The 20,111-nt window shown below is 37.9% G+C and overlaps 6 protein-coding genes across 8 annotated transcripts; 4 read left to right on the top strand and 2 right to left on the bottom strand.

The window, feature by feature from the left end:
• Positions 1–564: 564 nt before the first annotated feature.
• LOC17883067 (cyclin-A2-2) lies at positions 565–4,371 on the top strand. Of its 3 annotated transcripts, XM_023780861.1 has the most exons (14): positions 565–668; positions 881–949; positions 1,374–1,561; positions 1,650–1,736; positions 1,858–2,044; positions 2,284–2,405; positions 2,529–2,621; positions 2,799–2,932; positions 3,043–3,118; positions 3,203–3,279; positions 3,385–3,418; positions 3,512–3,661; positions 3,750–3,884; positions 3,991–4,371. In XM_023780861.1, exons 3-14 carry the CDS (start codon positions 1,409–1,411, stop codon positions 4,048–4,050), a joined length of 1,308 nt encoding a protein of 435 aa, XP_023636629.1. In that variant the 5' UTR covers positions 565–668; positions 881–949; positions 1,374–1,408; the 3' UTR covers positions 4,051–4,371. The 3 variants fall into 3 exon arrangements, with proteins under 3 accessions (XP_023636629.1, XP_006287786.1, XP_023636628.1); XM_006287724.2 differs by lacking the exon at positions 881–949; XM_023780860.1 differs by lacking the exon at positions 565–668 and having other exon boundaries at positions 934–1,025.
• Positions 4,372–4,757: 386 nt separating this feature from the next.
• On the bottom strand, positions 4,758–6,176 carry LOC17883005. The gene is made up of 3 exons (XM_006288598.2): positions 5,988–6,176; positions 5,390–5,621; positions 4,758–5,241 (listed from the first exon to the last, which is right to left on the bottom strand). The coding sequence occupies exons 1-3, from the start codon at positions 6,086–6,088 to the stop codon at positions 4,945–4,947; spliced, it is 630 nt and encodes a 209-aa protein (XP_006288660.1). The 5' UTR covers positions 6,089–6,176; the 3' UTR covers positions 4,758–4,944.
• A 289-nt stretch (positions 6,177–6,465) lies between these two features.
• Positions 6,466–8,259, top strand: LOC17883917 (protein OVEREXPRESSOR OF CATIONIC PEROXIDASE 3). The gene is made up of 4 exons (XM_023780266.1): positions 6,466–6,705; positions 6,869–7,234; positions 7,451–7,768; positions 7,864–8,259. The coding sequence occupies exons 1-4, from the start codon at positions 6,466–6,468 to the stop codon at positions 7,990–7,992; spliced, it is 1,053 nt and encodes a 350-aa protein (XP_023636034.1). The 3' UTR covers positions 7,993–8,259.
• Positions 8,260–8,509: 250 nt separating this feature from the next.
• LOC17881397 (transcription factor HY5) lies at positions 8,510–10,197 on the top strand. Its single transcript, XM_006289842.2, has 4 exons — positions 8,510–8,883; positions 9,124–9,307; positions 9,429–9,585; positions 9,926–10,197. Exons 1-4 carry the CDS (start codon positions 8,787–8,789, stop codon positions 9,992–9,994), a joined length of 507 nt encoding a protein of 168 aa, XP_006289904.2. The 5' UTR covers positions 8,510–8,786; the 3' UTR covers positions 9,995–10,197.
• A 2,728-nt stretch (positions 10,198–12,925) lies between these two features.
• Positions 12,926–15,133, top strand: LOC17882599 (disease resistance protein TAO1). The gene is given in 5 exon segments (XM_006286740.2): positions 12,926–13,363; positions 13,366–13,432; positions 13,598–13,666; positions 13,668–14,712; positions 14,807–15,133. Coding segments are annotated over 5 exon segments (1,659 nt in total). The 5' UTR covers positions 12,926–12,984; the 3' UTR covers positions 14,906–15,133.
• Positions 15,109–19,529, bottom strand: LOC17881308 (WD repeat-containing protein 43). Its single transcript, XM_006287242.2, has 14 exons — positions 19,336–19,529; positions 19,020–19,115; positions 18,558–18,701; positions 18,337–18,452; positions 17,976–18,130; positions 17,754–17,842; positions 17,122–17,656; positions 16,609–16,731; positions 16,332–16,468; positions 16,160–16,239; positions 15,845–15,959; positions 15,689–15,763; positions 15,449–15,599; positions 15,109–15,365 (listed from the first exon to the last, which is right to left on the bottom strand). Exons 2-14 carry the CDS (start codon positions 19,107–19,109, stop codon positions 15,337–15,339), a joined length of 1,839 nt encoding a protein of 612 aa, XP_006287304.1. The 5' UTR covers positions 19,110–19,115; positions 19,336–19,529; the 3' UTR covers positions 15,109–15,336.
• Positions 19,530–20,111: the final 582 nt, after the last annotated feature.

The raw sequence follows: 20,111 nt of genomic DNA, 5'->3' as shown, positions 1-20,111 counted from the left end.
GGTTAAATTTTGATGATGAGATCTCAAATTTGATTTTACAAAAAAACATAACATTATAGGTTATTACCATGTATATAAAATGCGCGTAATTGTTTTTTTGGAAATCCGTTATTACCGTTGAGAATTCGTATTTGGTCTATATTTGTCGGAGATTTTTCGACTGATCATTTGTCCATGTAATATACAATATGCATTATTCTTTTTATTTACTGAAATCTAATTACCAAACAATTTTTTTTCCTACTTTTCTATTTTACTCATATATAATTGATTAAAAATAAAATAGATTACAGTTGCACTATTCCTTGTATAGTAACAAAGACCAAGTTATAGGATACATTCTGACAAATAATTTACCATATAAAAGAAGATTTTTCCAGAAAAAAAGCAAAAAAGACTATTTTAATATTCCTCTTTTTCCAAATAGAAAGTTTATTTTTCCGATTTTGATTTTTAATATTTTTTTTTTTATCTCTAAGAAATTATCTGAATTTCAAACAGTACCTTTCACTCAGTCGGCTTCCCCCGCTCCTCCTCCGCTCTCCTCTCCCCCCCCCCCCCCCCCCCTACACAGATTTCAACACTCTTTATCTCTCTCTGGAGCGTGACCTTCTCTTCACCGCCACTAGAGCTCGTTCACAATCTCATATACCTATTTGCTGAGCCAGGTATCATCATCATCTCTCTCGTCTGCTCACCATTTCCTGTTTGATTACCGATTCTGTGATTTTTCTTTTCTCGGAATCGTAGCTTGTTGCTCTTCGCTTTGATCGATCGGAGTTAATCGTTGTTTGGGTTTTAGATTTATCGATTTCTCTAGAGATTTTTTAATTTAATTTTGGTTGTCTTCGATTGAGATTATTTCTCTTTGTTGTTTCAGCTGTTTATTTGGTTTCTGCGTATTTGTTCGTCAAGCATGGGTAATCACTGGGGGAATGAATTTGTTGAGGTCGTACCTCTTTGTTTTCCTTGATTTTAATGAACGTGTGTATGTGTGTAGACTCTATGGCTCGTTGTTTGTTAAGGTAATCGGTCTTCTTAATCATTTTGATATGAGTATGTGATGAACAATGCTCAACTCGATTTCGTATGATTAGCTTTGAAATCGGATCCAGCGATGAAAAAATAAGATGTAGGAAACATGAAACCAGTTGTGATTAGCTGGGTTGCTTGTTTAAGCTGGCTTTACTCCGTGTAGTTAGAATCGTGTGAAATTGAGATTTGTGGTTCAATTTGAGTATGAAGAAATCGTTTCAATTTCCATTATTATACTATGCTTTTTTTTCCCCTAAATTATATGCTGCAGGACACTGATTAGTTTTCTGGATTGTGGTTATCGGATAGGCAATGACAATGATCTGTTTGCTCTGCAGGATTCGCTAAACCACTGGCTTATTTAGACTAAATTATGAATTGCTCTTCTTTGATGCATCCGAATGCAAACAAAGAAAATGTCTCCACTTCAGATGTTCAGGAGAATTTTGTCCGAGTAACGAGATCACGAGCTAAAAATGCCTTGGGAGGAGTATCGGTACCTCTAACAAAACCCTCTTTTAAACAGGTAATGGAACATGTTCTTATAGGAAGTCATAAACGAATTACAACAGTTGATGCTAAAATCTCTGATCTTCCTGCCTCTGGTTTATCAGCAAAAGAAACGTGCAGTACTCAAGGATGTCAGTAATGCTTCTGCTAATAATATCTATTCAGAACTCCTAAAGGGAGGCAACATCAAGGTAAACATTTTCAGATGATATGTTTTCATTTTTCTTGGTTGGTTTGGTGTACATCTTATGCTGGTTATATAGCCTCCAAACTTCCCCTTTGGGATTCTTATTATCTGACATTACGTTGCAGGCTAACAGAAAATGTCTAAAAAAGCCTAAAAAAACAGCAAAGGGAGGTGCTAACATTGCCATGGAAATGATGGTAGATATGCATACAGAAAAATCAAAATTAGCAGAAGATTTGTCCAAGATCAAGATGGCTGAAGCCCAAGATGCGTCTCTTTCAAATTCCAAAGATGAAGAAATTACTGAGCAAAGTAAGAACTGTTGTGTTTTTGAATAACTGAATATAATGACAGAATCCACGCTCTTCTCAACTCCGAGGTCATGTTGATCCCTTGCCAACTTTTACTCAACCACTGGACTCCAAAATGCTGACATTTTAGTAGTTATTCCCATTAAGTTGTTCTGTCAGGGTTGAAACAACTGAAGTATATACCAAAATGTAGATTCTTCAAACTTACTCAAGGTATGCATCTCTCACTGGTTTGTGCAGAAGAAGATGCGTCTGGTGTCCTGGATCTTCTTCAAGTTGTAGATATTGACTCCAATGTCGAAGATCCACAGTGTTGCAGCTTATATGCTCCTGATATATACGACAACATACATGTTGCAGAGGTATTGAATTACATGTACCAGATATTTGGGTTACATCTTTCCACAATTAACTTTTTGTAAATAATCTCAATATGACAACTTCATATAAAGACTGCTGGAGTTATAAACCCTCTTTTCTTGCAGTTTCAACAACGACCCTTGGCTAATTATATGGAGCTTGTGCAGCGAGATATCGACCCATACATGAGAAAGATTCTGATCGACTGGCTTGTAGAGGTTAGTCTCCTTCAATCTTAGCACATATATGTTAATAACGGCATCATCTTATCATGTTTCTTATTGAACAGGACAGTACATTCCTATACATAGCTTTCATAACAAAAATTGAGCACAAATTGATAATAGCTTTCCAATATTTTTTAGTACAATAGTTAGCTGCGTGGTATTTTTCAGGTTTCTGATGACTACAAGCTGGTTCCAGATACACTTTACCTTACAGTAAATCTTGTTGACCGGTTTCTGTCCAGCACTTACATTGAAAGGCAAAGACTCCAGCTCCTTGGTGTCTCTTGCATGCTTGTAGCTTCGTAAGTCCCTATTTGTTGTTTGTGTGTGTGTGTGTGTGTCAATTTCTGGTTTGTTAAGTAGAGAAACACCAAGGCTTATCTTCCTTGTACATTTTTGTTGAGCCTTGTAGTAAATATGAAGAGCTTTGCGCACCACGAGTGGAGGAGTTTTGCTTCATTACAGCCAACACATACACAAAAGCAGAGGTAAGTAACATTCAAATTAGTTATCGGTTTCTTTAATGTGTCCAGATTCTTGATAAAAATAAACAACTAGAATCTGCGTCTCAGGTGCTTAGCATGGAGATTCAAGTTCTAAATTTGGTGCACTTTAAATTATCGATTCCTACCACCAAAACATTTCTGAGGTAAACACTAAAGGGCTGAATGATGAATCTTCACATCTTTCCAGCTTAGTTTTAATATAGTATCACTCAGTTTTCATCTTACCTCAACACTATGTATGATTTCAGGCGGTTCATTAAAGCTGCTCAATCTTCTTACAAGGTATTAAACAATGACCCATTCGTCATTTATCCTCGCTACTACAGAAACTTGGAATCTAAATTTAGTGCCTTTTTTCTTATGATTGTTTTGCAGGCGCCTCTCACTGAACTGGAGTTTTTAGCAAACTATCTAGCCGAATTGACACTCATGGAATATACTTTCCTAAGGTTCCGGCCATCACTAACTGCTGCTTCAGCTGTTTTCCTTGCCAGATGGACACTCGATCAAACTGACCATCCTTGGGTCAGCTCATATTTCTTGAATCTTGAAAAACTTTGTTTTTTATATTTGCCATTTTTTGTGCTGATAAAAAGAATGCTATTGGTTATAGAACCCTACTCTGCAACATTACACCAGATATGAGGTAGCTGAGCTGAGGAGCACAGTTCTCGCAATAGAGGACCTGCAGCTCAACACCAGTGGCTGTACCCTCACTGCCACCCGTGAGAAATACAATCAACCAAAGGTACATTACTCTTCCAAACACTGTTAAATCAAAATTGTGATTGGTAAAGAAAAGTGAAAAACAAATGGGTAATTGAACTGGTTCTAATTCTGCATGATCTTGATAGTTTAAGAGCGTGGCAAAGCTGACATCTCCCAAACGAGTCACATCACTCTTCTCAAGATGACACCAAGCATCGAAAGCATAGCCAGGTGATCAAACACCTAGTTTCAGACATTGGATGTTATTTGGTCTCTTTGACCACTAATTTCCCAGTGTTTGTTTCTGTGCCAGTTTTGTCTGTCTGTTATTCTATAGCTATTGTGGGGCGCCTTGATTGTAGGCCATTACTTGTCACACCCTTTAGCTTTAGTAAATGTTATGGAAATTTTCTAATCCCATTGCTACATATTCACCATCCTGGGGGAATTTGTACCTAAGAGCTCTTGGAAAACTAATACAGACAAAAGAATAAATATATAATTCATGCTTCATGGCTTTATTGTTATGTTGTTTGTTTAGAGTTCACAATGCTAGATTCATTCATATGGAAACACTTCCATCGACAATTAACATCTTCTGGATACACTTGCTATCTCGTTATTTTCCATTTTCGTCCAATACTCTGCAGTCTGGAGGGTATGCATCAATCCTGCTTCAAGATATTCACTCTCCCCTAAATATAACCAAAATCCTAGAAAATTCTACAGCACTTACCCCTGATTACCCCTTTAACGCTCTGTCTTCAATACCTTAAGTGAGCTATCTCAGCTACAATTCACTACGAACCCCTAGACTAGTTACTTTAGTGCTTTACTAGACTAACAAGAAATCGGTACCAATGTATTCAAACTTGAATCTGTCTCATGGACAATATGGCAGGATAAGCCTTTGAGAAGAGAAGAAAAACTTGGATTTCAATTTCGGAAAATTGGTTTTAAGTACAAAAACTAAACAACTCACATAAATTAGGCAGGATACACGAGAGTCTATAACATGGTTAAGTGCACGACCGTGTAATTCTCCTATCACAGCATTTCCAGTAAAGACAAGAAAACAAGCCCTACTGCACGTTCAAAACTCACTTCAGCTTAGATTTTGAAGAGCTCATTAGAGGTTTAGCAATGGGACGAGCTGGAGCAGCCCTCGTGGCTTTCCTCAAGTCATACTTTATCATAGAGAAAGCGCAGATCATCATAAGCACCATGGTCGGGTAAACATAGACGGTTTTGGCTGGGTCGGTATTTACTGGCTTCCCTAAGATCCCTTCTTTAACAAGACCCCAAACTAGTAGCAATGACCCGAACATGCCCATCCTACCTGGCTTTAGCAAACCCACAAACGCTCCAGCTACAGAAAAGTAGCTCCCTGCAAGAACCTGGACAAAAAAAAATGACTTGTGAGACTGTTAGCAGGAATGAGGGCACATGAATCTTAGTAATTAGTTGCTACATATAGCAATACAAACAATCAGAATGTGAGTATGAACTTTGTTAGGAGAGATCTAGGGAGGAAAAAACCGAAACCTCTAGGCGCTGAAGATCGGTCACCGCAGATGCTTCTTTAATATTGGTGAGATTGTAAATATCTAACACACTCTCCCACTTCGGAAACGTCATGTTGGTGGCAAGACCATTGACAATAGCACCAGGGTACAAGAGAGCCTTAATCATCGGAACAGGAAAGATCTCACTAGAAATCAACTGAGACGATGTCACATGGATCGGAGATGAACACATACCAGATCTACATGGAACCCTGTTTTGAGATTACGAAATCAAGTCAGATTAACTAGAGAGACAACCCAAACCAAGTAATGATCCATAGAATTAAGAGTCTATTTCTAGTAACAAGGTCAAACTTTATTAACTTTATTACTTGATTTAAGTCGATTAAGCAATCAAAACTAGCTTAAAGTTTCTTAGTCTAGAGATCAAGGCGTAGTTAATAAGTACATACTAAAACAAACTACATAAAAGTGTGGAAACTTGAAATTGAATTGGAAATCAAGTTTTCATCAATCCACTCATCTTCCAAATCTCGATTCACTGACGCCTGTCGTCAAACAACAAAATCTAAAGGTTCGAAATTATGCAACTGAGAGATTGTTAGTATGAATTTTACCTGAAGAGAGGGATCTGGAGTATGATCAAGACGAAGTAAACGGAGGAAGCCATTGACGTCCATTTCTTAATCCATCCCTTTGATTGCCCTGGATTCGCCATTAACAATCCCGGAAAGAAATCGAATCTAGAGAGAGAGAGAGGGATCAATTTCTTAGAGAGACGCAGAGTGGACCCGTTGTAACCAGACGATAACGACGAAGAACAAAATTGAAATGCTTAAAAAAACGACACGCTTTGCTAGATTCTAAACACAAAAACAGCATGAGTGGTTATATCTTCGATGGGGAACAAAACGCTGTCGTGTGTGAAGGAGTCATCCACATAATAACAGCAAGGAGTTTTATGATAAACGACACGCGTTTCTATATTTTAAATACCAAACAGCGTGAGTGTTTTAGAAATTTGAGTGGGATCGACGTCGTTTAAAGGAGTAATCTGATTCATATAAAATCTGCTAAAAACAGCAAACAGTTTTGATGATAAGAGCTATGGCGGTTGCTTTATCTTCCTCCGGCGTCGTCGCTCATCTTCTTCCCCCGTCGTTTCCAGGTGTTTCCGTCAAAAGAATTCTGTTTCGGAATCGGAACGCTAGTCCTTGTGGTTTAGCTCTTCCATTTCACAGTTCATCTCGATCTGTACTGGTTTTTGCTCGTGGGAAGAATCGAAAAGGATTCGCGTCTTCGCCGTCTTCGTCGTCCCCGAAGAGGAACAAAAAGGTAAGACAATTAGAACGAGAATGAGTAATGTTCGCACTTGCTTTTACCTGCTGCTTTCGCTGAATTGGACTGGAATTTTTATACACAGAGTGAGCTCAAATTGGTTTGCCTCTTTTTGAATTCGTATCAGTCTCTTAGTCTTAGGTTTCATTATTTTTGACAGAAAACTTTTGAGGGAGATAATGGAGGAGGTGAGGAAGAGGATGATCCATTTGAGGCATTGTTTAATCTATTGGAAGAAGATTTGAAGAATGATAAATCGTCAATAGATGATGAGGAGATCAGTGAGGAAGACTTAGATGCATTAGCAGACGAGTTAGCTCGAGCATTGGGTGGCGATGATGATGGCATTGACTTGTTTGGCTCAGCCACTGGTGATGTTGTTGATGATGAGGATGATGAAGAAGATGAAGAAGATGATGATGATGATTATGACAGCGAAGAAGAAGATGAAAGACCCACTAAGCTGAAGAATTGGCAGCTTAGGAGATTGGCTTATGCATTGAAAGCTGGCCGTCGTAAAACTAGTGTAAGTTTCAGTTCAGTGTTGAGGAGTAGATGTTGCACATACTTTTGTATAGTTCTTGAGTTTTTGTCTGCTCTGAATGTTGTTGTATAGTTATTTGGTTTGGTCTGTTTTCAGATTTTGTTACAGAATTGGTTATGAGGTGGCAAAGAACAAGTAGACCCTCTGATTTTCAAATGCATCATTGTTAACAGATGGTTTTTTTGTTGTGATCTGTAGATAAAAAATCTGGCAGCTGAGGTTTGTCTTGACAGGGCTTATGTTCTTGAACTACTTCGTGACCCGCCTCCGAAGCTGCTAATGCTAAGTGCTACACTACCAGATGAGAAGCCGCCAGTAGCAGCACCTGAAAACTCCTCACCGGATCCAATTCTTGCGGAATCATCATCAGCTGAAGATGTTGTGGTTGAACCTGAGAAAAAAGTAAAAGATGAAGCAGTGCATGTGATGCAACACAGATGGTCTGCTCAGAAAAGAGTGAAGAAAGCTCACATTGAAACACTAGAAAAAGTTTACAGAAGATCAAAACGACCCACTGTAAGCGAGTTTCGCTTAGATTTGGATCAATTTAATGTTAGTTGAATACGTGGATGATCTATCTCACATATGATGTTAAATGATGCTGTGTATAGAATGCGGTGGTTAGCAGCATTGTTCAAGTGACCAATCTTCCAAGGAAGAAAGTTTTGAAGTGGTTCGAAGATAAACGAGCAGAGGACGGAGTTCCAGACAAGCGAGCTCCATATCAAGCTCCGGTTTGATTTAATGTTTACATTGGATTCCCAGAAACCCATCCAAGGACATTTTCTGGTGATACGAGGTGTGTTTATATTAGTATAATTTCTGTCAAATGGTGTGGTTAGCTTAGGAATATATTGGATTCAATTCTAGTCATTTTTCTTACCAAGAAACTGTCTAGTATACGATCCTCTCCTCTGTTACTACTGTTAGTGTTGTTATCAACTATTGAAGAACAGTTAAAAAGTTATATCTGCTCAGTTTTCAATTTAGTTTAGTTTATTATCATAGGCTAATTTGGCCATAATTACAGTTTCCATGTGTTTAGTACTCCTAATTAATGCATGACAAAAACAAATCACCAAATCTTAAATAAAAAAACTTTTCAGAACACTTTTAAAAGCAGTGTCGTAGGCATGGGCCCAAAGTGACAGAATGAAAGAACTAATATCTGTCCCGGGTCAGACATGGGGCCCACCTATTATCTCCCCTATCCATTATTCACCGTAAGATGCTAACCATATCTGACGGTTCATATTCACCCACGCTCCCGTCTCATGTGCCTTTGGATCCTTGCATTTCCTCAAGGCTCACCTTCTTCCACGACTCACTCTCTCAACCCGTCAGATTCTGGTCAGATCTGACGGCTGAGGCCACACTAATCTGTTCCTTCCCAAAATGTTTCGCAAGTAGATTCTTTCCAAGTTGGTTCTGTAAATCCCAAGTCCCGCTCTTTTCCTCTTTATCCTTTTCCACCAGCTTCTCTACTAAAACAACAATCTCTCTCGCCCGATCGAACCCTCTGAGAGTAAGAATAATGCAGGAACAAGCGACTAGCTCTTTAGCCGCTAGCTCTTTACCATCGAGCAGCGAGAGATCTTCTAGCTCTGCTCCACATTTGGAGATCAAAGAAGGTTTTTTTTTTTTTTTTTCGTTTCCTCCTCCCAGCGATTGATCTCATTGATTTTAATCCTCATGCATTAGATATTAAGTAAATTCACCATTGGCTTTCTCAATTGGGTCTGCTGATTTTTTGGTCTACCCGATAAAAGTTCTCGAGATCGAAGAAGATCTGTAATTTCAATTGCGTTAGAAAGTTTCAAACTTTTCGACTAAAAGTCTCTTTTTTTTTTTATATTATGTGTGTTCTATAGGAATAGAAAGCGATGAGGAGATACGGCGAGTTCCTGAGTTCGGCGGAGGAGCTGCCGGAAAAGAAACTTCCGGTAGAGAATCCGGATCGGCGACGGGTCAGGAGCGGGCACAGGCGACTGCTGGGGAAAGTCAAAGGAAGCGAGGGAGGACACCGGCGGAGAAAGAGAACAAGCGGCTAAAGAGGTGTTTTTATTATTTGTTTGTTTCTTTCTTCACCTATATTTACAGTTTTACCCTTCACAGCGTTGATGAAAATATATGGTTGCGTGATGGGGTTGTTTGGTAATTATTTTTGGTGAAAAAGGTTGTTGAGGAATAGAGTTTCAGCACAGCAAGCAAGAGAAAGGAAGAAGGCTTACTTGAGTGAGTTGGAAAACAGAGTGAAAGACTTGGAGAACAAAAACTCTGAGCTTGAAGAGCGACTCTCTACTTTGCAGAACGAGAATCAGATGCTTAGACATGTAAGTCTCATCGATCCCACCATTTATCTGATCTTCAATTATCAGTGTTTTTAACACTTGGATGAAGACTTCTCATTAGAAGGAATGAGCCATTTAGTTTACCAAGTTAGAAGGAATATGGAGTTATCATAATCTTCTGATTAGTTCTTAGATGGTTCTTCAAATGCTCATTTACTGTGATCTGAACTCAGTGTATGCTTTTGATTTTGTTGGCACTGCTTTTGCTGTTCAAGTGATGGAGAATATGAGAATGCAAAGTTGGATTCTATTTGTGTTGGTGTGGTGGTGAAATTGGTTTTTATTTACTTGCAAGTTTTGAGTTGTTTCTTTTTGGGTGCAGATTCTGAAGAACACAACAGGAAACAAGAGAGGGGGAGGAGGTGGTTCTAACGCTGATGCAACCCTCTGATCTCCTTCAATCTTGTGTTATATTTTTGTGGATAAAAATTTACAGGGAATGGTATTAATAATTATCATGTTAAATTTATATGGAATGTGACAGCTAAATTTCCAATTGTAGACCAAGTTCTCTTGTTGTAGTCATTCAAAGATAATTGTGTTTTTAACAAAGAAGAAAGATCTTGTTTTGGTATATGACATTGTGACAGTGTAGACCAAGTTCTCTTGTTGTATGTCATTGAAAAATAATTTTGTTTTCGAACAAAGAAACCAGAGCTAATTTTGTTCTATGGTTTGTGGACTATAGAAGGAAGTTGTGTGTTCGACCCCCGCCGAGTTCAAAGTCCCCAACTACTTTCTGGAAATCTTTTATTTTCTTTGATATTTCCACTTTTGTCCCTGCCCCTTTCGACTTAGACACTGACGTTTCTCGATTACAGACAAGTTCGAGCTACATCGCCATGGATTTGTAAATGAAGGTGCCGTTGTTTAATGTGCCAAAGCCGGACGAAATGGATTGATTTTGAACATCTTAAGTTGAGATTCTTAACTTGTCAAGCTTGAGAGATGAAGAGCAATGTAAGTATATTTGACACTTTTGCGTATCCATTTTTAAATCCCGGGAACTCAGGTTTTGGTCACTACTTTTTTGAAAAATGGTGCTTCTGTTCTTCTTAGAATAGAATTGCTACAATACATTCTATACTTGTTCTTTAATCTTTCACAATTCTTTGGTTCTATACCTTAAATTTTCTTTAGTTCTTCCAATAGATTCCAGGATCCCTCTCTATGATAGATGCAGAAGATTACGAGCCTCTGTGAGAGACTAGATTGCTCTTTTCACAAATCCAAAGAAGCAAGAAACCTCATCATCCAGGCACCGACCAGTAACAATATGGTTTTACCTGGTGTAGAAGTGCCTAGGTACTTCATTCACCGAGCTACAGGTGGGGGCTCATTGACAATTAAGTTGAATGAGAGGCCTCTTCCTACATCAGTGAGATTTAAGACTTGCATCTTGCTAGTTTATAATGGTGATAAGATGAGGCTGGTGATGATGAAAACTAAAAAACTTCAAAGTATTGCCATGGTTTCTTAAATGTAAGTAGTTTGATACTCTTGTGTTCCCTTTATAAATCCATGGAACTCGGTTTTTTATCTATGCTTTCTTGAAATTGCTTGTGTTTTTAGTTGTTGCTTTCTTAAAATTGCTTGTGTTTTTAGTTGTTGCTTTCTTCCAAGAATCAAAATTTCACAACTGAATTCATGCACAAAACCGTAGGATTCTGCATTCAACTTCATCATTCCTATTATTGTTTTCTTACTATTGTCTTTTTATGTCTTATTTAGTTTTCTATTGCTAGTTTCTCATAGTAGGACCCGTACGTTCTTGTAATTTGAATATGATGAAAGTCCCTTAATGTTGATGAACATGATGAGAGCTTGAATGGTGTATACGAAACGAAAATAAATGATTTCTAGTTTTTGCTACTCTACAATGTGTTCCTATGAATCTCAACACAGGTAAGGAAATCAATGTACCGCATACAGCATGTATTGACAGGGAGAACAACTGAAGGACCGGATCCCCGAAGAGCAGCTGAGATGAAGAGAATGGTAATGCTATATTGCTATGTGACTCATTGTACTTCTTTTTGCGACCTAGCAGTAAACTCAAAGTGTTTCAGGAAGGTTTTGAAGTGATAAGTAAAACCTGGTATTGAAGACTATTTTAGTATTTAATAAACCCTTATTTTATGGCAGATCAATAAAGCTGCAGGAAACAGGAAATCAAACCTGGGATGTAACAAGTTGTAAGCGCCCAGATAACTGTAGTAACTGTTGAAGAGCTGTTCATCGGGACTTGGTAATCTTGAAGAACAGTATAACATAGTTAAACCAAGAAAATTATACATAGTTAAAACAAATTAGTGGCTCTATTCTTATCTCCTACCTTCAGCAATGTATCAAGCAACTGTTGATTTTTGGTTCTTGAGACATGATATAATGACTATGATTCACCATTATGCTGTATATCCATGGTAGAAGATGCTTGATAATGTTGGGGTGTTTTTGCTGTCTAAGTCAGATTCCTTTTGTGTTGGTATGGTGAGAATGGTTTTGTAATTTACTTACAAGTTTTGAGATGTTTTTATCTTATTTGTTTGGGTGCAGAGTCTGAAGAACACAACAGAAAACAAGAGAGGAGGAGGTGGTTCTAACGCTGATGCAAGCCTTTGATCTCCTTATTGTTATATTTTTGTGGATACAAAATTTACTGGGAATTGTATTAATTGATAATTATCATGTTAAATTTATATGGAACGTGAGAGCTGAATTTCCAATTGTATACCAAGTTCTCTTGTATCTTTACTTAAGATTTTCTTAATTCAAAGCTAATTTTGCTGTGACTACAGAAGGTTGAGTGCTGACTTCGTGTCGGATTCAGTGACCTGAAGTAATTCTTGAATCTTTTATCTTTGGATATGTTCACTTATGTCATAGATTTGAAATCCAGGAACTCGGATGTCTGATCACTGCTTTCTTGAAATTGCTGATTCCTTCTTGGAATGGAAATGTCACAACCGATTTCACTGGAAAAACTTGGTGTGATTCTAGATTCTAAAATCTATCGCTGCTTCTACTGTTTTCTTACGGAAACAAATAGGTTTGTGACTTTATGCCTTGTATATTTTAATTATTCTATATGTTCATAATCTAAACGTACATTAACGAAGGAAGCTTCCTCTATCGCTATTTGCTCTTGTAGGACCCCGGTTCATGTAGACGTAGTTTGTTGTGAGGAAATATCCAAGAAATAGAATTAGTAGAGTTGCTAGTAGTAACAACGTTCTAGAAGTCAATGGAGTCAACGTTTTGCGGTCAATGCGTACGAAGCGTGTTTTGTAATCTCTTCCTCCACATAGGTAATAGTTGTTGCCAAAAAAACAAAAGAAACTGTGATATTGATCTTCTTTCCATTGTTAAATCCTCCTTTCAATGGATTCTTTATTTTTCCTTACCACTGTTGCTGCTGCAATTGGCTTCTTCACCCTTTTGAGAAAAGTCAGAGTCCATCAAGATAACACAGAAAATAATTTGCCTTCTTCAACACTTCCATTATCTCCATCTTCTTTCTCTGTTTCATCTTCTTTATCTTGCATCTGGGCTCACCATGTCTTTCCCAGCTTCCGCGGGGAAGATGTCCGTAGAGACTTCCTCAGTCACATTCAGATGGAGTTTCAAAGAATGGGAATCACCCAATTCAATGATAATGATATCAAAAGAGGAGAATCCATCAGTCCTGAGCTCATTCGGGCTATTAGAGGGTCTAAGATCGCTATTATCTTGCTCTCTAGAAACTACGCTTCTTCAAGATGGACATAAAGAGATGGACACAAGCCTTGGCAGAAGTGGCCACAATAGCTGGTTATCATTCAAGCAATTGGTTAGTCCTTGTTATTACTACACTTGCTCCTAAAATTGACTCTATAGCTTACATGTTTAGGGGCGTATTTTATAAGTTTTCCGTATGACCTATAAACCATTTAAACCGGCTTTGGGTGTGATATATTTAGTAAATGTAATGATCTCTCCCCCATCTAATTGTTAGGGATAATGAAGCATTCATTATCAGGAAAATCGCCATTGATATTTCAAACATATTGATTAATTCCACACCATTTTGACGAGTTAGTTGGGATGAGCACACATTTGGAAAAGATGGAACCATTGTTATGTCTAGAGTCAGATGAAGTGAGGATGATTGGGATTTGGGGTCCTCCTGGGATTGGGAAGACCACCATTGCTAGAGTTATATACAGCCAACTCTCCCACAGTTTCCAACTGAGTGTTTTTATGGAGAATATCAAAGCAAACTATACAAAACCTTGTTCCGATGAATACAATGTCAAGTTGCGATTACAACAACAGTTTATGTCTCAAATCACCAACCATAAGAATATGGAGATTTCTCATTTAGGAGTTGTCCAAGATAGACTGAAAGACAAGAAAGTTCTTGTCATTCTTGATGGTGTGGACAAGTCAGTACAACTAGATGCAATGGCAAAAGAAACTAGGTGGTTTGGTCGCGGGAGCCGAATTATAGTTACAACACAAGATTGGAAACTTTTTAGAGCACATGAGATTAACCATATTTACAAGGTAGATTTTCCGCCGGCAGATGAGGCTCTTCAAATTTTCTGTATGTATGCTTTTGGTCAAAAGTCCCCTAAAGATGGTTATGAGGAACTTGCTTGGAAAGTTACGAATCTTGTTGGTAAACTCCCTTTGGGCCTAAGGGTTATGGGATCCTATTTTCGAGAAATGTCCATAGAAGAGTGGACAAAGTCACTACCAAGATTACAGACTAACCTCAACCCTGATATTCAAAGCATTTTAAAGTTCAGCTATGACGCTTTAGATGACGAAGATAAAGATTTATTTCTTTATGTATCATGTTTTTTCAACGGTGAAATTATTCTGAACGTGGAATACAATCTTGCAAAGGATTTCGTGGAAGTGGGGCAAAGACTTGACGTTTTAGTTGAGAAATCTCTCATATCTTTTAATGGGGATCGTCTTAAATGTGGACGTATAAGCATGCATAGTTTGCTGCAGACGCTAGGTTCAGAAATTGTTCGGCGGCATTCTATTAATGAGCCTGGACAGCGCCAGGTCTTCGCTGATATACCAAAGATAATTCAAGTACTGAAGAGTGGTAAATTAGTAAGTTTTAATTTTAGTCTTTCATTGCTTTGCTCCCAACAAAATTTAGTTCATTTGATAACTAACCATCTTTATTTTTTGTTCCTTAATTCAGGGTAGATTTGCCTACTGGGATTGGGCAAACAGTAGAGATATTGCATTGGGTAGAAAGGCCTGGCCGACCCCGGATACGAAACAGATCTCGTTTTGGTAGTTAAACCCGAAAAATGCCAAGCAGATCTTATGCTTGTTAAGACTCCATGTTATGCTTTGTTTGTCTCTGAACGTAACCCAACATGTGATGTAACAGATAGAGAGCAAATTAGAAGAATGCTTTGTTTCCTTTCTAATGTACTCTATCTTTGTTATTGGAACTGGCTGTCCCGTTTAGGTTGCTCAAAACAATTTCATAAAAAGTTAGAAAATTTTTCTTTTCTCGGCATAAATATTTGTTTAATTGGCAGGAGAAACGGTAAACAAAATTCTGTGCAATGCGTCGGAATCAACAAAATGAGAGTTCTCGAAAGCACAAATGCTAATACACGATAGGTAACAAATAACTCAATAAGGCAAAAACGTCAAGGCTGAAAAGGAAAAGGCAAAAGCTCCTTCTCTTCTCTTCTCTTCTCTTCACTCATTAGCTTATTAAATCTCCATCAAGGTGTCATCATCCTCTGCAAGTAAGAGCGTAGGCAATATTTAAATAAAGCATTAAGCCATAAACCCATATGCTAAAAAATGAAACAAAAATCATTACCTTTAACTTTTCCATCGTCGCTGCTTAAATCAGATTCATTATCATTCTCACCATAGAAATGCTCTACTACATCTTCCTCATCATCCTCACTTTCATCAATCTCTTGATCATGAGCTGTTGTTGGAATCTGATTTCCTGCAGCTTTATTGATCTGCCATCAAAGAAGGGTTTATTAAAACTAAATAACAATATGCTTGTAATCCGCCTTGGGAATTGATTAGAAGGTGATGGGTATGTAACCTGGGCTGTAACAAGTTGTAAGCGCCCAGATAACTGTAGTAACTGTTGAAGAGCCGCTCCTCGGGACTTGGTAATCTGAAAGAACAGTATAACATACTTAAACCATGAAAATTATATAGAACAAACAAAATCATTGGCTCTATGCTTATCTCTTACCTTAAGCAATGTATTTAGCAGCTGTTGGTTTTTTGGTTCTTGTGACATGATGTAATGACTATGATTCACCATTATGCTGTATATCCATGGTAGAAGATTCCTCCCACCACATCCCCTGTTGAAATAAATGCAATGAGACAGGAGAATCAAACATGCTCTGGACTATTATCACAGCCGAAGATTAGACAACTTAAAATTGTTAGTGAGAAGAACATCTAGATTTAAGCGTGACTTATTTTCCAATGGTAAAAGCTTCAATAATAATTACTAAAGATGAAACTTGCGAATAGGAAAGGAGGAAGTCAGAGAACCAACCTTGTCTGCCACATAGCAACCAAAGCTTCTAGAGTCTTGAATGCAGAGGAGGGTTCCATTGACAAAACAGCAGACTTTAACTGGCAATACGGAAAATAATTCTATAACTACTACGATTGGAGATTCAAAGAAAAAAATCTATGGAAATCTCTAAAGGGATGCATCAGGGTACCTTCTTTGGTGGTAGATAAGCCTCAAGATCTATTCCATCAATTACTGAAGCATAGGAAATATTTTTTTGTTCATCTGTACCTCCAAGTATTCCTAACGATCTCAACTTATCCTCCATGCTAATTGTTTCTACATGGTCTGAAAATTTCGAAATAAAAATGAATGAACAAGAGGCATCTTGTAACCAAGCATCTAGCATATAACTACTAAAAGAGCCAACACAATCAAGTGATCTGCATCAGTACGGAGAGACTTTAGTGCCCTGATGGAAAACTCACCAGCTTGACTTTGGTCAACCATATCAGATGAGTGTGATTGTACACTCTTCTTCTCATGCAGATCAGCAACCCTTGCAATTGGCAGCAAAGCATCCTCCGCATGTGCCCGGTCTAATGTTGTAACTATAAAATTATAAATCTTAGTTAGGAATTGTTATTAACAGGAAAGGGGGGAAATGGAAATTGCACAATTCACAAGGCAGTATTGAGGACAAAAATCCTCCATACTGAGAAGATGAATCAACAGAACTCAACATATTGAAAGATACTTATAAATATAAATGATACATCCTGTAGTTCCATTAATGTCAAAAATCATTTTAAAATTATAAGAAAATTATCGACTCTACTTAAACATGGTGTGGATATTGCTACTACTGGAAATCTTCGAGTAAATTAGTCAATTTGATTTCGGATTTTGGAACACAATGACCATATAATCAAAACAGACTAATCAACTTATTTTGTTGGAAGATTCATGATTTGGTAAAGGATATAGCGCATAGAAGATACCTCTATTCTGCACGCCTTGCCCCTTTTTGGACTTGGAAACTTGAGTGACGGGGAGAAGGATACCATCCTTAGAGGCATTCAGCACCAAGTCTGTGCCAAACTGTAACACCATTTTCTGGAATGATGGTTTCACTAGCAATCCGGATGCAATAAATGCATGCGCAGATCCAGGCTTCATAATGCCTTGTAATTTGGCAGCAAAGATTATAGGCAATGATCCCTTGTGGTGATTAAGTGAAGAATCTTCAGTTGCCAACGCGACTTTTGTAGGCTTTGCATTGCATAGCTCCTCAACATTTGATCCATACCAAAAATAACAGACACCTATCTCTGAAATCGCTAAAACGTATAACCCTTTTTCATTTGTTTCACCCCAACTATCCACGAAGACAGGAGGGTGCTCCAAGGCAAGAACACAGCTAGCTGACTGCTTCTTTGCACCATCTGTTTTCCACACTGCAACATATCTTTCACCGACTGCGGATGAGAGGACATACTTCCCATCCTCTGTAAAAGCTACACAACGTACACCTCCCTATATAACATTAGGAACTGTTAACAACCTTCTAATGTGTGACATAGAGGCAGCTTCCTAAACATAAAACCTGGTCGATAAAAGTAATGGTACTCACAGGATGACCAGTAAACTTCTGTATCTTTTTGAGATCTGAGCAGTTAAAAGTCTTCAACTGAGCAGATGCAGTGACTAATATTTTTCCATCTACAAGTGGCAGGAGAAAAAACAACATCATCAGCAGGTATACATATGTAAGCATATTAACAGAAACCTACAGATTACTTCAAGAGGCTTTTCTAAGACTACTCAAAACAAAAACGAAGAAACCAGGACACACCTGGTGAAACACATAAAGAAGAAACTGCTTTTGTTGAAGCTTTGAACTTTCTGATCAGATTTCCACTATGGGGATCAATTTGACAAACCATCCCATCTGCCCCACCACTGTATATGCACGAGGCCCTTGCTGAAGATGAAACAGCATTGACACCACTGCACAAGACAGGAAACACATTGATAAATGTCCAAACCCAGCTTCGAAGAGGAAAAATTAAAAGGATTTGCAGAGGGAGCAACTACCTAGTGCATAATTAAATAACAGAATGCCAATATTTTTGCAGATAGATCAGTTTGATTCCAAATATTGTCCAACAAAAGAATAGTAAAGAAGAAGAAGTCAGTGAGAGTTAGTTACTCACCCGGGATGACAATCACTTATTCTCCATTTCAGCTGACCAGAGGCCACATCAAGTGCTAAAACATCTCCTCCACCAGTTCCTAATACCAATACGGAAATTCCAAGTTTTCTCTTCTTCTGCAAATAACAAGAATAAAGCTTATTTGTAAGTAAAAAAATATATTTAACAAACTAAATCTCCACCGCAAGGCTAGAATAAAAGTAAAGTAAGCCTCTACATACCTTTTTCTCCAGAGACAACCATTTCATGCAAGTATAATCAACCGCGAGGTGACCTTTCCCAACTTTAGTATATATGTTGGTCTCCTCTGTAGATGCAATATCAGCAAACTCTGTTTGGACCTGGCCCTTTACAGTATCCCAAATCTATACAACATCGAACAGAAATTACATTAGTTGAAAAGCAAAATTCATACAAACTGAACAGGGTCAGAAACTATGAGCCAAATTCCAATAAACACAAGTAAGATCAAACAGGCGCGTTCACAATTAAATGAATAACAATCCACCACCAAGCATATAATTTACCAATAAAACTAACACAAATTAACAAGTAGAGAGCCAAAATGAAAACACAAAGGTCCAGACAGCAGGGTTAAGTCAGTTTCTAAAACAGCTGAAGTGTCTGGATTACACTTACAAATAAATTTAACATCAACCATAGAAGAAGAAAACTGAGGATACCTTGATACGGCCATCTCCGGTGCTAATAGCGAGATAATCTAGGGCAGGACTGAAAGAAGTCAATACATCTCTGATGTTCACCAAATTCATCTTCCCCTGACATTGTTATACAAAACCATTATACATGACGTTACAATTCCTTCCTTATCAACTCACACGAAAACTCGAGTTAAGCTAGTCAATGTAAAAAATATACAAATTTCACAGTTAAACCGATTTCAACTGGAAGAATGCAGCAACTTACTAAGCCAATTACCCAAAAACACAATCGACCTCCAACACTTAAAGAGATTAACAAAAAAAACAAGCAACTAACCAGACCAATCGAAGGAGACAGAGAGAGAAGCGGGTATCAAAGTACAACTTTCGTTTGCGGAGAGCTGAGTCAGTAGACGGTGGCGGAAGAGGAGAGAGTGATGGGTCGCGAAGAAGACGAAAGCAAATTAGGGTTTTTGAGAGGTTTTTCTGTTTTCTGAGCTACAAAACGGCGAAGGGGTTGTATTACACAAATTTAATTATTACGGGTTTAAAGAATCATCAACTGAAATTTTTATGGATTAGAAAGAAAAAAATGCGCCAAAGCTGAGCTGTTCGGAAATAACAAAAAGGAGCATGGGCCTTATAAAAATACCTTTGTCTTCAATGTTGCCGAATAGTTATTGGGCCTATTCATTAAAATAAAGCCCACTTTATAATGCCCTCCGTCACTTTCCTTTTTGGTAACTTTGAGTCTTTGACTAATGTTTATAATGCAGAGCAGAAGGGAACTAAAAGGAGTTTGTGTTGTTGAAGAGATTCTCTCGGCCTTTCCATTGCTAGTTTGGTTTACTTTTGGAAGTAACGAAATTGTAAATGTTTGAAAACACCTCGCAGTCTCTGGCAGAAACGATGGATTTAGGAGATATGTGAAAGGAAGCATAATGGACTAGAGAGGGACTTGGTTTGGCAATATCGAATGCTCATCAATGGAGCCGTATGATGCTAATTTACATAATCATAATAGCTGTATGATCAGTCAATCTTAACACGAAGCTTTCTCAGCCCCTTTTTTGTAACAAATCATACAATTGTTGCAATCTCCGTTATGAAAAT

The sequence above is a fragment of the Capsella rubella genome, unplaced genomic scaffold (assembly GCF_000375325.1).
Source record: "Capsella rubella cultivar Monte Gargano unplaced genomic scaffold, Caprub1_0 scaffold_6, whole genome shotgun sequence".
NCBI lineage: Eukaryota > Viridiplantae > Streptophyta > Magnoliopsida > Brassicales > Brassicaceae > Capsella > Capsella rubella.
This window is presented reverse-complemented; position numbering and strand designations above follow the sequence as displayed.

Excerpts from the sequence above, each read along its gene's own strand:
- LOC17881308 (XM_006287242.2), bottom strand. The coding sequence starts at position 19,109 with ATGAATTTGGTGAACATCAGAGATGTATTGACTTCTTTCAGTCCTGCC. Across the intron at positions 18,453-18,557 it reads GGTTGTCTCTGGAGAAAAAG|AAGAAGAGAAAACTTGGAAT; the intron begins GTATGTAGAGGC and ends TGTTATTTGCAG. Across the intron at positions 15,960-16,159 it reads GTTGCTATGTGGCAGACAAG|GGGATGTGGTGGGAGGAATC; the intron begins GTTGGTTCTCTG and ends TTATTTCAACAG.
- LOC17883005 (XM_006288598.2), bottom strand. The coding sequence starts at position 6,088 with ATGGCGAATCCAGGGCAATCAAAGGGATGGATTAAGAAATGGACGTCA. Across the intron at positions 5,622-5,987 it reads CTCCAGATCCCTCTCTTCAG|GGTTCCATGTAGATCTGGTA; the intron begins GTAAAATTCATA and ends ATCTCAAAACAG. Across the intron at positions 5,242-5,389 it reads CCGATCTTCAGCGCCTAGAG|GTTCTTGCAGGGAGCTACTT; the intron begins GTTTCGGTTTTT and ends TTTTTTGTCCAG.
- LOC17883067 (XM_006287724.2), top strand. The coding sequence starts at position 1,409 with ATGAATTGCTCTTCTTTGATGCATCCGAATGCAAACAAAGAAAATGTC. Across the intron at positions 2,406-2,528 it reads ACAACATACATGTTGCAGAG|TTTCAACAACGACCCTTGGC; the intron begins GTATTGAATTAC and ends CTTTTCTTGCAG. Across the intron at positions 3,419-3,511 it reads CTGCTCAATCTTCTTACAAG|GCGCCTCTCACTGAACTGGA; the intron begins GTATTAAACAAT and ends ATTGTTTTGCAG.
- LOC17881397 (XM_006289842.2), top strand. The coding sequence starts at position 8,787 with ATGCAGGAACAAGCGACTAGCTCTTTAGCCGCTAGCTCTTTACCATCG. Across the intron at positions 8,884-9,123 it reads ACATTTGGAGATCAAAGAAG|GAATAGAAAGCGATGAGGAG; the intron begins GTTTTTTTTTTT and ends TGTGTTCTATAG. Across the intron at positions 9,308-9,428 it reads GAGAACAAGCGGCTAAAGAG|GTTGTTGAGGAATAGAGTTT; the intron begins GTGTTTTTATTA and ends TTGGTGAAAAAG.
- LOC17883917 (XM_023780266.1), top strand. The coding sequence starts at position 6,466 with ATGATAAGAGCTATGGCGGTTGCTTTATCTTCCTCCGGCGTCGTCGCT. Across the intron at positions 6,706-6,868 it reads CCCCGAAGAGGAACAAAAAG|AAAACTTTTGAGGGAGATAA; the intron begins GTAAGACAATTA and ends TATTTTTGACAG. Across the intron at positions 7,769-7,863 it reads GAAGATCAAAACGACCCACT|AATGCGGTGGTTAGCAGCAT; the intron begins GTAAGCGAGTTT and ends TGCTGTGTATAG.